We start from the raw sequence: 16,744 nt of genomic DNA, 5'->3' as shown, positions 1-16,744 counted from the left end.
TGTGAGAAAGAGAAAAAAAAAAACGATCGCACTTGCAAAATATTCATTACAAAGAAAACATATTCAAAACATGTCGAGTATATTGTTTTTGTTTACGGGGTGTCGAAATTTTTTTTCCCCAATAAAAAACGAACATGCATGCAAACTGCGAGGCCAATGAATATTTATATTCTTGGAGAAACAATAAATAATATAAGCAAAATGCATAATAACCGCTATTTTTATTTTTTTTTGTTGAAATAAAAAACTCTTCCGAGTGACAAAAGGAATTACTTCTAACTCCGATCACAAAACGAAACAAAAGATTCATAAATAGTTTGGTTTGACAATACAAAATAACAAGGTTCTTGTTTACTTGATCATCTTTAATATGTAGGCAGAGTCAATACCCGAACCAATTACCCTTGCAAGGCAGTGAAAATCCATCTGCATTCATGTATTGAATCCAAGATAAACACCACAAGGCAAGGATATATGCCAGGTTCGTTCTTGACTTCTTCCCTTGCTTCGCGTCCTTTACGTAAACAAACCTGTTCTTCAACATCCCTACTTCGTCTCGTTCATCACTGCAAGATACAGTCATTAAGCTAAACGTTTGAAAAAAATCCCAAAAAGCTAAGGTTTTAGAAGATGGATTTGAATTATAGTTTTATTATGATTCAATCTTACTTATTCACACATTAGTTATACAAAACAGAATATATTTCAGATGTCTTCGTTATTAGGTTAACTAATATTCATGATAATTAACATGTAAAATGTGCTTTTGAAGTTTATTGTATTGCTTCTCTATAACTACAAATTAATACATTTGAAATTTATAGATTTGAAATCCATCGATCAATTAAAATGCAACCTAAGGGTACTAGTAACTTGTGAACTTTGATCCACTCGTAAACCGATCGAACCACATTCCAGATGATCATCTGCTCTATGTAGTGTTCAAATTTAGATGGTGGATGACACCAGAAACATGTTACAGTAATTTATATGCGCCTATGGAATAGCAATTTACACATCATATGGATACAGTACCAGTAGGATATAAGATGGAAGAGGAAAGTTCCATCCTAAAACTGATATGGTATCATGGCAAACAGAAATAAACTGAAATGGGATCAGGACCAACATTATCAGGAAATCAAGACTGACCAAATTTGTATAACAAGTCATGAGTTTGCAGGCAACAAAGTAGCAAGCTCACAAAAAAGTACCTTGACGATGATGTTTTGGTCATGCACCCTCACCCAGTACTGCACTTTTGATCCTTTCAACAGTGCATTTAATAAGACTATTAACCGTCGCAACCGAGCCCAGAGAGAGTTTAGCTGTTGGAACAGAATCTACAAGTATCTGAAAGGCAACTGTGAGCAAAGATCCACCGGATCCAACCTCAGGAATTTCTCCTGCCTGATTGTTTGGTACATTAGGAAGTATAGCAAAACCAGACGGTAGGAGGGCCACATAATCGGGGTCGCCACCGCTTAAGACCACATTCATCGCAACAATGTCAACTGGCGCGTAAATCACATAGGATCCGGTTGAATCAGTGCAGCTCTCTTGTAGTATCAGCATATTGCTTTGGCTTGAGTTTGAACTCTACATTAAGATTCATCTTGAAGTTAGGACAACCGCTTCTAGTAAATATATAGAATTGATTAACATGACTGATGAGTGGAGTGTGTTATTAATTGTAACTTACATTTACGCGCAGTAAAGAAACTGAGTTTCCTGGATCACGACCATTTGCTATGTGCGCCATTTCTTGAACAAGTCCACCATTTGAAAGAATATCCCACTTTAATGATACAAAAGAGAGAATTTATTAAGATAATGTAGCAATCTAGATAAGCTGGATCTAAAGACAAATATGTTATGCACCCCACTAATTAGTATGCGTATGTTATAGCTAATAGAAATTATCTCACTAGTACCTCGCTTCTCGAATTCTCATCCCGCAGGAAATCAAAAACTCGTTTTGGTGGAACTGGCAGCCAAAACGAAGTTGCAGCACTAAGCACAATCCCAGGAGGTCTACCTGGATCATCGACACTTTTTCTGGTCATGACTCGAACATCGTCAGCACCACTTCCGGACAACGTTGTCCATGTATGTGCCGTAGAAGCACCAACGCCAGTGCAAAAACTCATCACCATTCGTTCTGCTAGCTTCAGCATACTCTTTCTACCTTCTGGGGAGGATATCACTGCACCACAGTATACAATTAGATTAAAATCTCGAAAATATTATTGTAATTAATGATGAAAACTGTCGTGCAACGATCTTTATTACGTACCCCCGGCTTCTCCAGCTGTGATGTTATTAGCCATAACACTTGCTAGTCGTTCACATTGTCGGTCAAGGGTTGCAACCCAGCGTCTTGCCCCGAATGCAAGCCCTGAGTTGACTAGTGTTTTGTATATGCTATGAACCGCTCTGTCATCCACTTCTACATGTTCAACCCATGTAACCTAGCATAAGGTTGTCCCGAATTTGATTAAATAAATTTATTTTTGACATAATTTCTTATTAGAATGTGAATTTGGCCATACTTTGGAGTAGCCGTTAGGCAATTCTTGAATCAAACAACCAGATGGCCTCCTTCTACATCTTGATATAGAAGTAGGTCTTAGGTTGTCCAAAGAGACATCAACTACAGCCCAAACTCCATCAGTGTGGTGTTTGCAATATCGTACGAAATAGTTTTCACGGGTCGGGACCAAAGGAGAGGGGACTTGGAACTCAGCAGTCATCTGGAATCAAATCAAATAGAAAATTAATTAAGAAAAGTTTACAACCTTAGGTATACAGAATATTAGAAAGTTGGCTTCAACTTATCACCACACATACCACTTGTAAAGCTCCATTGTAGTTACCAGCCACACCAGTAGATAAGATTTCCAAAGTCATTGCTCTTGAAACAATACTAGAAAACACACTTGACCATTGATTCTGCAAATCATAAATCAAGAATCAAATGATTTCCAAACCGAACAAAAAAAACCTACAAAATACGATACCAAATTTAATAATGAAACCATACCGCATCCATCAGAATTTCCACCAAGTTAATGTGATTCATAATCACGACGGTCGACTCACGAGAAGCTTCAGATTTCAATCCCAAAGGCTTCGGCCCAATCCCACGAGGGAACGTCCTCATATACTCCTCTTCGTTCAAAGTCTCAGCAGAATTACCAGTGCCAGGAATCCATAAGGGCTCTCCAGTATGAGCCATCCTGAACAACTCCTCCATTGCTGCAACAGCAAGCTCAATAATCATTGGCTTTTCAGAATCACTTGGGCCAGATACCGACCTAAGAAGATCAGCTGCTCCGTATATCTCTCCTGCAGACATGCTTGCATGTGACCCGAAATTTCCCACTGCAAGATCGAGTGAACGAGATGCTCCAGGTGACAGATGAGGATAAGTGAGCATTGGTTTTCCAACATACTTCGCAGCAATTCCTGAAATCCTATCGATCTGGAAATACATCATATTCGTAATATTTGTACAGTTTCATCAATGCCTTCAAACAATCAAATGGTTCGAATTTCCACGTAATTTAATAACAACATACCTCTTCTCTTAAGCGAGCATTTTCAATCCTAAGATGCTGTTCATCAAATGACATTTCACCAATGGCTGCCGGGCCTCCACAGTTTGGACAGGTAGCGTTGCTGAGAGCTTCTTTGTAACGTACGTTCTCCGCACGAAGCTTATCATTGTCGGATCTCAGCTGTGTGTTCTCATGGCGTTCATGTTGTGCCTGCAATCGATCCTCAAACTTTAATGACAATCAAAAACAGCAAAAACTGATATAAATGGCATCGACAACATACCAAAAATGTGAAAGAAAAGGTTCACATCACCTTCATTTGAGTGCGTTTGTTTTGGAACCAAAATTTAATTTGCAATGGTTCCAAAACCAGTCGACGGCCAAGCTCTTTCCTTTGTTTATCATCAGGATGAGGGCATTCCTTAAAAAACCTGTTCAGACAGCACGTTACAAAGCCGAAAAAAAAGGAAAATGAAAGATTAATGTATAAATTAATCAAAGGTTTTAGTTGCAAAAGAAAATGGGAGCATACGATTCCATTTCCTGTATTTGGTGCTGAGTGTGGCGATGATATCTCTTCTTCTTGGGACGTTGATTGGGATCTTGATCGTCACAGGAGGGGGCTTCCATTATATCAGTTCCCGATTTGCTCTCATACTCATCGTCCCGAATAAGGTCCAACTCATTTTCTGGGCTTTTATGCCCCAAGTCTAGCAAGTGATGGTGGCTATCGAACATGTTTGGACTGAAACATTTCTACGTTATAATCCGCTACGCACTGGAGGCTCCCACGAAAGTAGACTCTTTTCTATCTGACAAAAAAAAAATTGACTTGAAATCAGATCTGATAATTATAATTACTCTATATATTGGAGAAATGGAGAAAGGTAACAACAAACAAAAATCTGGCTAAATCTTGGAACCATTAATGATTCTATCAGGGCACCAGATCTGCTTCTTTACTCCACAACGGACAATATATGCACATAAAAATAGCCATTAAAACTTCTTTTCGCTAGTATTCTGAGAAGGATCTAGTGAGGAATTATTAATTAATCTTTAGTCCTATCTCTGTTACTGTAATCCGATCTAGAAATTATTATTTTTTTCCAGAGAAAACAAAAGAGGAAAAGGAAATGATTGACTCTTGACAAGCCACAGTGCGCCATTAAATAGGTTGTCCATTTCGCGTGCTGTTTCCTCAGAATTGAACTTCTTAAAGACGAGGGTGCATGATTAACATGGTAGGCGAACATTAAATTCAATCTAGAACGACTCAAATAGTAGAAAAAAAAAAGTGTACTTTATTATAAAATAAACTCCCTACCTGGCTAATCTATTCAAGAATGGAGATCTTCAGACTTGCTGGAGATGTGATTCCACCATGCCTAAGCATCAGTTGTTGAAGCTGCACATGTTTACCAACAAACCCTAGGGAGTTCTGTACTAAAACTTGTACTTCTTTTCTCTCTATCTGAAATTGGGGATTAGCTAGCTTTTTGGCTTCTAAATGTCAGTGCGTTGAGTTTAAGCAGATTCTCTGGCAGTATCTGAGAAAAAGCAAACGAAATGGTTACATGTAACAACAGACTAACGAAGGACTTTTGTTTTGTTTTTTGTTTTCAAGCTTCCAAACAAGACTTAAATTTTTTTATCCTCTCTCCTAAAGAGCCAAACGGCCAAAATGAGGGGAAAAAAAAGGATATAAGGAAACAAAGAGTCGACACGGTGTGAGCCTTTCACACCAAACAACGTTAATTTTTCGAACTGGGGTTATATAAAACGCTTGCCAGATACACGATGGAGTGATCCAACCCAAATATTCTCTCTTCAAACAAATTTTTTTTAAACCGGAATAACAAAAAGAAAAAAGAAGACAGCTAAATTCGGTAACCCGTCACAGAAAATGGAGCTTAATGTTATTTTAAAAGTGAGCAGAAGCTCGAAATCTGAAAAAAGACGCATGTTGAGTGAACTTACAGTTGCTGGAACTTCAAAGGAAACCCTATCTCAAGAATTAGGGTTGAGCAAAAGAGCGAAGGCTGAGATATAGTTCTGAGGCTTAAAAACCTGTTTCCCGGATGGAAAATGGAAGTTTTATTGCCGACGGTGCTTTTCTTGTGAATAGAATTTAAGAGGAATAGTGGTATATGGGGATTGAAAGGGATATAAATGGATGAGCAAAAAGAGGTGATAAAATCAAAAATAGAGAGACTCTCAGTATTAATTAAAAAAAAAAAAGAATTGCAAGAAGGGTGGGTGATGAAGAAAGGAAAAGGGGAAGATGTGGCAGTGAAGGAGTAATTGCGGAGCGTGTAGAGAGGGTGCGAAAGCATTAATGGCGGGGTGTGAGGAGAGAGCCAAGTCTTTACTGCTCAAGAAAGAGAAGCCTTTGGGGTTGGTATCTCAGTTTTAAATTTCCTCTGTAAATTTCATGCATAGTAAATTCATATATATTCTTCAAATCGAGCTTTTTTTTTTTATAAAATTCATTTTTACAAAATTATATAAACATATATATCGTGGGCTGAGTTTATCCCTTTTCTTTCAGACAGGCATGCATGTGAATACTCATTTTAAATCTTAAAATTACATTTTCCATATAATAGTAATGATCGAACATTTGTCATGTATTTTACAACCATATGGATGTATTGTTTGAATATTTGTAATCTTATTCATAATTGAAATCACTATACAATGACTTACATTGGATTACGCTAATATTATTTAGATTCAATTCTTGTTATATTTACACTCGATTTTATGAATAAAATCATATGATTTTGGTTTTTGTTATTTACACTCAATTTTATGAGGTAAATCATTATGATTTTACACATAAAATGGAGTGTATTAGCTAAGTGTAGGGTAGATAATGTCATTCAATTATTTATTTTTACTAGTGAAAAGATGCATATGCGTAACATGCGTTATTATTTTTGTAGGTTGATCAAATAATAATAAATAATTAACACAAAATTGTTTTCAATTTAAAATAATTTTGTTCGATTTAAAAAAGAAGTTTTGTTTAGAAAGTTATTTTCTATATAAAATGTGGAGTGACTTGAGGAGATTTTTAGTGAGATAATGAGTAAAAAAGGTAATTATGAAATTAAATATTTTTGTGTCCTCCAACATGATTAATATGATGTCTTTATTTTTTATATAATAATATATATGTAAGAGTTAATTTAGTTATTTAAGTTGTTTTATCTGGGTTTTTGTCATGTAATTAGTCAAAGTCGATTCTTGGTACAATAACTTTGTTTTTTTTTTTTAACCCTGGGGGTTTTGAGTCCTAGTTCACCAAATTGCTAACGTGATATTAAATATGTTATCAATATTTGATTTTCGATGTCACTTCAGTGAGTTCCAACATTGTGTAGAATTAGTAAAAAAACAAACTTAATAAATCATGAGAAAACATTAACTACCTAATTAAGAGACCATAAAATGGTCGACTTATAATATTAATTAGAATGTTTTTCCTTATGTGTATATGGTATGATTTGAAGCAGAACATAACAGGTGAGTGTATCATATTAGTTTTTTTTTTTGCAAATGATTTTAATGTATTTAATATCTGGATATTTTAGTTATGAAATTTAGTTCACTATACCATTAATATAAAATTAATTATCTGAGAAAATGAGAAAAAGAACTAATATAATAAATCAATTATTATACAGGCCAATTTTCGAAGTTAATTATTGTACAGAATACTTAAAAAAATAGGCATTTACAAGTTAACAACGGATTTAGGACGAATAGATGACATACTACCGTAGAATACACATTTTTTTAAAAAAAAAAAATCTCGCTCGAAAAAAATAAGTGCTAAAAAATATGCATGTTCGCGTATTACTAAATCATGAAATATATATATATATATATATTTATATTAACATAAGTAAATCCTAATAGTAAGAAAATTGTTGCAGTTAAATTTGACAATTCTTTCATTTTAATCTGTTTTTATATTTCGATTTTATCTACTTCCCATGATAGGACTATTGTTACCATTATTATTACCGTAGTTTGATTTCCCAACATAAATAGGAGCATATATTGAGATAAAACCATTATATATATATATATATATATATATATATATATATATATATATATATATATATATATATAAATTGGAATTATTTTGTGTGTTTTGATATTGAAGTGAAAATAAAAAATTACGATAAATAAGGACGAGGCAAGATTAATTACTCGTCCGAGTATATTCTAGGGGATACAAGAGGCATATATGTTTAACATATATATAATTTATAATTTAAAATCAGAATGTTAAAATTTATTTAAGTGCAACGTCTTAAGAAACTTCCAAGTGGTCACTCATCCTACAATTGTCTCAAGTTAAGTGCACGTGACTTTGGAGTTATTATGTGACGAGCTCCCGAAAACAAGATGCACTTTCTTGATATGAGTAATATCTATCAAATCTTTTAACTACTCCTCGACTGCACATTTTCAACCTTAACAAGTTTTGGAATAACTCTCATTTTGATATGAGATCGGTTTAATATTCATGTTCCCTTCACCTACAAATCTGGTAGAAGTCGCTCATTATCCGTACAAACTCATGAAAACTGATGATCACTCCCCGCTCTCATCGACCCTGGGTGTTACATTAAGTACACTCGGAACCTAAGATTAATTTAACATAAGTAAATCCTAATAGTAAGAAAATTGTTGCAGTTAAATTTGACAATTCTTTCATTTTAATCTGTTTTTATATTTCGATTTTATCTACTTCCCATGATAGGACTATTGTTACCATTATTATTACCGTAGTTTGATTTCCCAACATAAATAGGAGCATATATTGAGATAAAACCATTATATATATATATATATATATATATATATATATATATATATATATATATATATATATATATATATATATATATATATATATATATAAATTGGAATTATTTTGTGTGTTTTGATATTGAAGTGAAAATAAAAAATTACGATAAATAAGGACGAGGCAAGATTAATTACTCGTCCGAGTATATTCTAGGGGATACAAGAGGCATATATCTTTAACATATATATAATTTATAATTTAAAATCAGAATGTTAAAATTTATTTAAGTGCAACGTCTTAAGAAACTTCCAAGTGGTCACTCATCCTACAATTGTCTCAAGTTAAGTGCACGTGACTTTGGAGTTATTATGTGACGAGCTCCCGAAAACAAGATGCACTTTCTTGATATGAGTAATATCTATCAAATCTTTTAACTACTCCTCGACTGCACATTTTCAACCTTAACAAGTTTTGGAATAACTCTCATTTTGATATGAGATCGGTTTAATATTCATGTTCCCTTCACCTACAAATCTGGTAGAAGTCGCTCATTATCCGTACAAACTCATGAAAACTGATGATCACTCCCCGCTCTCATCGACCCTGGGTGTTACATTAAGTACACTCGGAACCTAAGATTAATTTAACATAAGTAAATCCTAATAGTAAGAAAATTGTTGCAGTTAAATTTGACAATTCTTTCATTTTAATCTGTTTTTATATTTCGATTTTATCTACTTCCCATGATAGGACTATTGTTACCATTATTATTACCGTAGTTTGATTTCCCAACATAAATAGGAGCATATATTGAGATAAAACCATTATATATATATATATATATATATATATATATATATATATATATATATATATATATATATATATATATATATATAAATTGGAATTATTTTGTGTGTTTTGATATTGAAGTGAAAATAAAAAATTACGATAAATAAGGACGAGGCAAGATTAATTACTCGTCCGAGTATATTCTAGGGGATACAAGAGGCATATATCTTTAACATATATATAATTTATAATTTAAAATCAGAATGTTAAAATTTATTTAAGTGCAACGTCTTAAGAAACTTCCAAGTGGTCACTCATCCTACAATTGTCTCAAGTTAAGTGCACGTGACTTTGGAGTTATTATGTGACGAGCTCCCGAAAACAAGATGCACTTTCTTGATATGAGTAATATCTATCAAATCTTTTAACTACTCCTCGACTGCACATTTTCAACCTTAACAAGTTTTGGAATAACTCTCATTTTGATATGAGATCGGTTTAATATTCATGTTCCCTTCACCTACAAATCTGGTAGAAGTCGCTCATTATCCGTACAAACTCATGAAAACTGATGATCACTCCCCGCTCTCATCGACCCTGGGTGTTACATTAAGTACACTCGGAACCTAAGATTAATTTACTTTTTTAAATCAATATCAATATCAATAATTCATAGCGAGTTTCACAATATTTTCCACTTAATAAACCCACGTATATATGAATACCTCGTTGGTTTTTTTATTTAATGTGCAAAAAGAATTTTAAATTCACATAGTATATAATTTTAAAAAAGTAGTCACGGGATATGTATTTAATATATCATTTAATTCACGTATGTATAGGAGATGAGTGATTAATGTGTTTAAGGACATCTTATGAGATGGTGACATAAGCCTCATTAATGTGTGGTAGTATATGTCTTTAATATACTAATTAAAACTAAATATATGGTATGGTCCTAGCACACACATTTTGGGTTGAGCCATTTATTGTGGTTGGAATTAAATAAAAATATACAAATCTATCACATTTAATTCCAGTGCCACTCTAATTGCAGCACTCTGTTGTAAATGGCACAACCAGGCGTAGCAAGACAAGTAGGTCAATGCATTTAATCCACTGTTCTAAAAGGTACTGAATGGTCGCTCATCGTTTCGATTTTTAGAAAGACGATGTATGTGGGTGCTGTTAAAAAAATCAACCGCTTGTGCTAACTAGCAGAGCATTGGGACTAACTTAATAGTAGGTCTCTTGTGAGATGGTCTCATGAATCTTTATCTGTGAAACGGGTCAACCCTACCGATATTCATAATAAAAAGTAATACTCTTAGCATAAAAAGTAATATTTTTTCATGGATGACCCAAATCTCACAAAATACGACCCATGAGACCGTCTCACACAAATTTTTGTCGTAATCTTTAATAAATAATTGAAGGACAATGATTTTGTTTCAGCATACATATGAAATGATAATGCGGATTTCAAAAATGAAAATACTTAAAAATCCTCTAATTAAACGATGTAATTAGTAATTTTCAGGTTTATTTTATCATGTTTCCACGTTTATATCTCGTTTATCATTATTATATACGGATATTGATTTATTCGACAACATTATTGGTCCAGGGTCACACAGATGCACCATAATTAGATAGATTATGATTATTTTGTAATTAAGCATGAAATGTGGAATTATATTTATAAATTTTTTTCAAAGTTTCAAATTCCATAATAAATAATTTTACCTAACTCTCCGTCGAAACGATGGTCCCTCTGTGGAACTTTTGGTGTTACCCACTCGTTCATTAGATGCATGGAGCCCTAGCTAGCTAATGGACCAACAAGTTTTGTCTCATCTACGTTTTATTTTGATTTCGATTTCGATTTCAGATTTCTTAATAATGATATAACGAATTCTCAGTCATTTATATGATTTAAACTTTAAAATAACATAACATATGTATTATCAACTTAGGAGGGGAAGTTATTTTTCAGCTTTAAATTTTGTACCAGAGTCTTGTTTATTTTCTCCTCAAGTTTTATTTTACATATTCATTCTACTATTTTAATAATATCCAGACCCGATTTAATATCAGTGTTAAGATTGAAATTCTTAAGTTTTGGTGATAACAAACAACATCGAGTTATTTCAGGTTTCAAATGCATTTTAATGTTTTTACAGGTTTCAAACCGGATGTCATGAACTCAAGAGGAATCGTCTATTTTTCAAGTTTCTAGATGGATCACATATTTTTCTAGCTAGCTATTGTAAAGTCAGGTTGGATGATTTGTATAAACCCAAGCTATATCAAGACTCAAGTTGGACTGTTTAAATGAAGATCAAGTTTCATTTTGATCTCTAGCCGATGGGCTTGTGCATCAAGTAACTCTTTGTGCCTACCAGCCACACAAGTCAGAAAATTATTTGATCAATCAATGAAAAATATTCGGTGCCTCCAGTTGTTCAAGAATGTCTTCGCATACTTCTCTATCATAAATCAATTTTTCAGAAGTCATTATTTGTCATATTTAGATACATGTCAAGGAGCATTAATTGCACCACACCATAAAGGGAAATGGGACAAAATACATATTGCTTTTATGTCATGTTTGAACATTTTATATTCGCAATCTTGATTTTGATATTCACAAAACTTGCTATTTTGTTTCTAATAAATTTTACTTAAGTGCGCAGAAACTGGAACTGATCAGGATTCGAACTGATCAGTTATCGAGCCATAAGTGAAGCTATCGAGATGCAAACTGAAAGCGTCAACTGATTGCTCAAACTGAACCAGTATAAACTGATTAACAAAAGACCAGTTCAACTGATTCTCCAGCTGATAGGCAGTTCAGCAGAAGACCTTCAGAAGTCCGGCCAGCTGATGAAGAGCTCATTTGATGAAGAGTCCAGATGACCAGTTCAACTAAAGCAACGAAATAAGTTCAGCTGACGAGCCAACTGATTTCACCAAACCAGTTCAAGATCAGTTCAACTGACCAGTTCAGAACATCAGTTAGGAATCAATCAGTTTACAGAACACGACAATCTTATTCATGGAATCTGGTTGTGCGCACTGAGGAAAAGCTTTTTTCAGTCAAAGGAATATAATAGACGTTGCTGCAGTGCTTAAAGCCAAAACGTTCCAGAATGACTGTCGGAAAGTACAAGAGGAACGGATTCAAACTGCAACGTTCATATTTGATGAATCTTGGTGTACGGTCTCATTGCCTCTATAAATACCAGACCGAGATCATCAATACATAATCGTGGAAAATACACAAGTGTGTGAAGATAGAAGAAAAAAAAGGGTATGCCAACTGCTTAGTATAGAAGCAAAATTCTCGGTGTGTGAGAACATTTTCGTATTGTATTCATAGTTCAGTTATCAGACACGCACACTCACAATCACTCACATATACAGAGAGTTAATTAAGTGAGTCTTGCACAAAGACGTTAAATTTGTCTATGTATTCTTTGACACATAGACATTAAACAAGTGCTGGCTGGAATGTGTTGACTTCAGTCTAGGCTAGGAGTTCAGTTAGACAGTATGTAAGTCCTAAGCTGAGTGGGTTTGTATATGGCGTTATATAAATCAAAGTCTTCTAGTGAAACCTACCCGAGGTGGTAGAAAGGGTGACGTAGGAGTAGCTGAAGTCTCCGAACATCCATAAACATATTTTGTGTTATTAACTGTTTGACTATTGTTTTAAAACTTATTTAATCAGTTCGAGCCGTTATCAGTTCAGATCTCACCATAACTGAACTGATACATTTAAGAATTGATCCCCCTTATATAAGTTAATAATTTTACACAAGTGAAAAGCTTTAAACTGATTTGATTTCTTAACGAATGATTATTTCAAGTATTTTCTGCTTGGTTTAAAACTAAACTTGATCTAATTCATAGGTTTTTACATTCTTAGAACATGAGCTATTGCAGCTCATTGAAATATTGTGTTTGAAACACCTTCAAAGGTACCTGAACCGATCTATCATGTCAGGTAATAGTACAAGTTGAATATTGAAGTAAAAGTTAAAGTTAGAATAACTCAACTATTTAAAGGCAATATTCAAGACCGAAAACTGAATCACTCACAATCTTCTTTCATCAAGATCCCGAGCACACTTACTCTTTCAATTATCAAACTTCTCAACCTAGCATACACATATTTCAATACTTGATCATCAAGGATCACTCCATGCTATACAACCAACTCAAGTTGTCAAGCTATCTTTTAAAGTATTATGTGACTATCTAAAATCAAGGTCCAATAAACAGCTATTATTTTTATAAGTTGTTGAAATGATACAAGGAGTTTTAGTGTAGGCAGTTGATAAGTCCTAGTCGAAGTAGTTGTTACAGAGAATTGTAAAAACAAAGTCTTCTAACGAATTTTTTCATTGAGTGAAAAAGGGGAGACATAGAAGCATTTTGCTTTCTAACTTTTTTATATCTTGACATGATCGTTTAGGGGGTCATCATTGAGCTACAATAGCTCAGTTTTTGAAATATTGAACACCGATGAATTAAATCGCATTTGATTTTCAAACTAAGCGGAAGACACTAGAAATAATTCTTAGTAGAAATCGATTAAACATTTTGTAAAGCATTTAAAATATATGCAAGTTGAATGAGTAAAAATATTTTGGTTGAAGCATTTTATCAAACACTTGGCATGCAATAATTTTTTATTTGAAAAACACATAAAATGCTTCATTAAAAATAGTGGAAATGAACAGTAATGCAATAAAAAAATAGACACGAATTTGTTTATGGATGTTTGAAGACTTCAAATGCTCCTACGTCACCCCTTCTTCCCTTGGGAAAGATTTACTAGAAGACTTTGATTTATACAACTCTTTGTACAAACCCTCTTCGGAATGGCAACACCAAATTAGAACTCCTAGCACTCAAGATTGTAGGCAGCACCTCAAAATCAGCATATTGTTTAATGTCTCATATGCAAAGACTACAAATACAATGTTTTACGTCTTTGTGTAAAGACTCACCCAACTAATATTTGAATTTCAACTCTCTTGTATATGTATGAGTGATTGTGTGTGAGGAATTTATCATTTACATTGTGCGTCTCAAATGTATCTTCACACAAGGGCTTGTACTCTCAACTAGCTGCCCATACTTTGAATCATCCTCAAAAGCTCTTGTTTGATCTTCTAGATATTGTATTTATAGGCCCCAACAATGATATATACGTTAGATACAAGAATATGACTGTTTGGAAAGTTTCTGTACTCTTTCTGAAATTGCAACGGTCAAATTCGCCTTGCTAGACATTTTCCCGACTGGTCAACGCTGGTCACCTCAATCGGTCGTTCAGTTCAACTCGTCAGCAGCTGGTTCAGTTCAGTTCAGTTGGTCAGCTAGCTGGTTCAGTTCAGTCCAGCTAGTGTGATGAAATCAGCCTAACTGATTTTAGTTTGTACAGAATCAGTAGCTTCATCATCATTTATCAGTATCTTAAACTTCGATTCAGACTTTAACTTCTGAGGATGATTTGTAGATCATCATCTTATCTTTCCAACGCATACTGAATTGCTTTATTCCAATAAACAATCTGAGATATATGACCAAAATACTGCAATTGCTCATATCCAACTGATTGCTGTTTTCGTGTAATCAGTTCGGTAATTCAGCGATCAGTTAGACCTTGTTCACATCCGAATTTTCCCAACTGACGTGAAATACGAATTTGTTCCAAATTGAGTTTTCTGATCAATAAAGTTGTCGGGTTGTCATTTGGATCATCCGGTTAAAATATATCATCAAAATACCGAATCTTGCCAGAAATTCAGTTTGTGCAGAATTCAGTTTCAGCTTGCTTCTTGTTTTAATAACTTCACACTTGAGTAAATATATTAGAAACACAACAAGAAGTTTTGTTAACATCAAAATCAAGATTGCGAACATGAAGTGTTCCAACATATCTTATGTTATTTACTTTAAGCTTTACATTATGTTTGCTTCATTAATCTATATGTTTTACTTATTAAAAGATCATCCAAGTGAATATATATTAGATCACTAGTCCAGCCGCCCCTTTCACACTTTGAAAAGCCATTTTCTTGTGGTCAATAATATCTAGCTGATTGAGAAACAAATATTAACAATTAATTATTGTTAAGGCAAGCTTGAGTTTAGTAGAAAATTTTAAAATAGTTTATTCACTACCTCTAAACTATGTTAGATCGAAAATATCTTAGTTTTGTTGATAACAAACAACATCAAGATGTTTCAGGGTCCAGCTGCTATTTTCATGAATTTATAGATTTCTAGTTGGACACCATGAAGTCAAGTTGGACAGCTTAATCTTCAAGATCTTATGGACTAAATAAATTGGATAGTGTTAGAGTAGGTGCCCGTCGAGCCAAGTGTTGGCCGAGTGTTCACAATGAAACTCTATGTATAAGCAGTCTTTATTTTAATAATATTTGAAATTATTACTTTGGCACATCTTCATCTGTATACCCATGCTAGCTGCATAGATAAAGCCCTTGAATATACAAATAGTAGAAAGAATATGAGATGCTCATATGATGAGTATCATGAAACTCATATTTGTAATACTGTATATTCTAAACGGTTCCTAGTCGATTCAGCCGCCACTAAGAAGGATATAGGCCGCTCGAGTTAGAGACTAGTATCTGCGATGTGAGTACCATGTTTCATTGGTAGGGGACATTGTGATGTCCGAACGTGCAGATAGGTGCTCCTTGTAGAGTGCACTGAACAACCCTCCATAAAAGGACTTTCCAAGTGGTTCTCACTTATCGAGTGGAAAAGTCCTAGTTTATGGTTGTACAGAATTAGTCCTTATGACCCGGGACAACATTGAGACTCTATGTGCTAGAATTACACTTTGACTTGTTTACCGACTCTCATGGGGTCATCAGGTGGCAAGGTTGGGTGTTCTGTCGAAACACATAGGAGTCGATGCATTGTAGTCGGGGATTCACCGCTTACCTTCGGGTATGGATATCCTATGTGTTATCATGTGTATGTAGGTTGAAATCTCTGGCCAGAGTATGGTTGTAATTATGAAAGGTGTTTCATAGATTACACCATCGATGCAACTACGACATGACACATAGTATCGATTCATTGACAACTCTCGATAAACCAATGGTTGTCGAATCGATCGGGATATATGAGTTGAAGGGACCGTACTGTACGCTAACCATAATTGAATGGTTCTTGCAGGCACTATCATGTGATACCTAGGGAATCACGTAAGCGATGCTGCTAGGCGTTTAACGTGATTGGTTGGGTACTATCAGACTTGAGTTCTGACGTTCTTACTATCAAGAAGTTGATAAGTAAGAATGGAGCAATTGGGGTATGCTCGAATAAGGACATGTTTAGTCCGAATCACATGGAGATGTGAACCCACGGCTAGTTGTATCAATGAACCATTGAGGGCCACACAAGTACTAGCTTTGTAAATCCCGATGAGAAGTAAAATAGTTCAATGTGTTGAACGGCTTATAAAGGAGTTTATAAGCGTAAGGAAAATTAGAAGTATGACTTCTATGAG

At 34.2% G+C, this 16,744-nt stretch overlaps 1 protein-coding gene across 3 annotated transcripts; it reads right to left on the bottom strand.

Moving 5' to 3' along the window:
• Nucleotides 1-257: 257 nt before the first annotated feature.
• Nucleotides 258-5,779, bottom strand: LOC140838810 (homeobox-leucine zipper protein MERISTEM L1-like). 3 transcript variants are annotated; one of them, XM_073205382.1, is made up of 13 exons: nucleotides 5,541-5,779; nucleotides 4,888-5,110; nucleotides 4,093-4,372; nucleotides 3,874-3,991; nucleotides 3,582-3,770; nucleotides 3,044-3,484; nucleotides 2,851-2,952; nucleotides 2,553-2,753; nucleotides 2,297-2,471; nucleotides 1,935-2,206; nucleotides 1,703-1,798; nucleotides 1,205-1,599; nucleotides 258-555 (listed from the first exon to the last, which is right to left on the bottom strand). In XM_073205382.1, the coding sequence occupies exons 3-12, from the start codon at nucleotides 4,296-4,298 to the stop codon at nucleotides 1,234-1,236; spliced, it is 2,166 nt and encodes a 721-aa protein (XP_073061483.1). In that variant the 5' UTR covers nucleotides 4,299-4,372; nucleotides 4,888-5,110; nucleotides 5,541-5,779; the 3' UTR covers nucleotides 258-555; nucleotides 1,205-1,233. The 3 variants fall into 3 exon arrangements, with proteins under 3 accessions (XP_073061483.1, XP_073061482.1, XP_073061484.1); XM_073205381.1 differs by having other exon boundaries at nucleotides 258-566; nucleotides 1,215-1,599; XM_073205383.1 differs by having other exon boundaries at nucleotides 258-566; nucleotides 1,215-1,599; nucleotides 4,093-4,368.
• Nucleotides 5,780-16,744: the final 10,965 nt, after the last annotated feature.

This window comes from Primulina eburnea, chromosome 8 (assembly GCF_022965805.1).
Source record: "Primulina eburnea isolate SZY01 chromosome 8, ASM2296580v1, whole genome shotgun sequence".
Classification (NCBI taxonomy): domain Eukaryota; kingdom Viridiplantae; phylum Streptophyta; class Magnoliopsida; order Lamiales; family Gesneriaceae; genus Primulina; species Primulina eburnea.
The sequence above is the reverse complement of the archived record's forward strand: the minus strand, read 5'-3'. Positions and strand labels throughout refer to the sequence as shown.

Coding starts and splice junctions, on each gene's coding strand:
- LOC140838810 (XM_073205382.1), bottom strand. CDS start 4,298: ATGTTCGATAGCCACCATCACTTGCTAGACTTGGGGCATAAAAGCCCA. Junction 3,771..3,873: donor ACAAACGCACTCAAATGAAG/GTGATGTGAACC, acceptor GATCGATTGCAG/GCACAACATGAACGCCATGA. Junction 2,754..2,850: donor ACAATGGAGCTTTACAAGTG/GTATGTGTGGTG, acceptor ATTTGATTCCAG/ATGACTGCTGAGTTCCAAGT.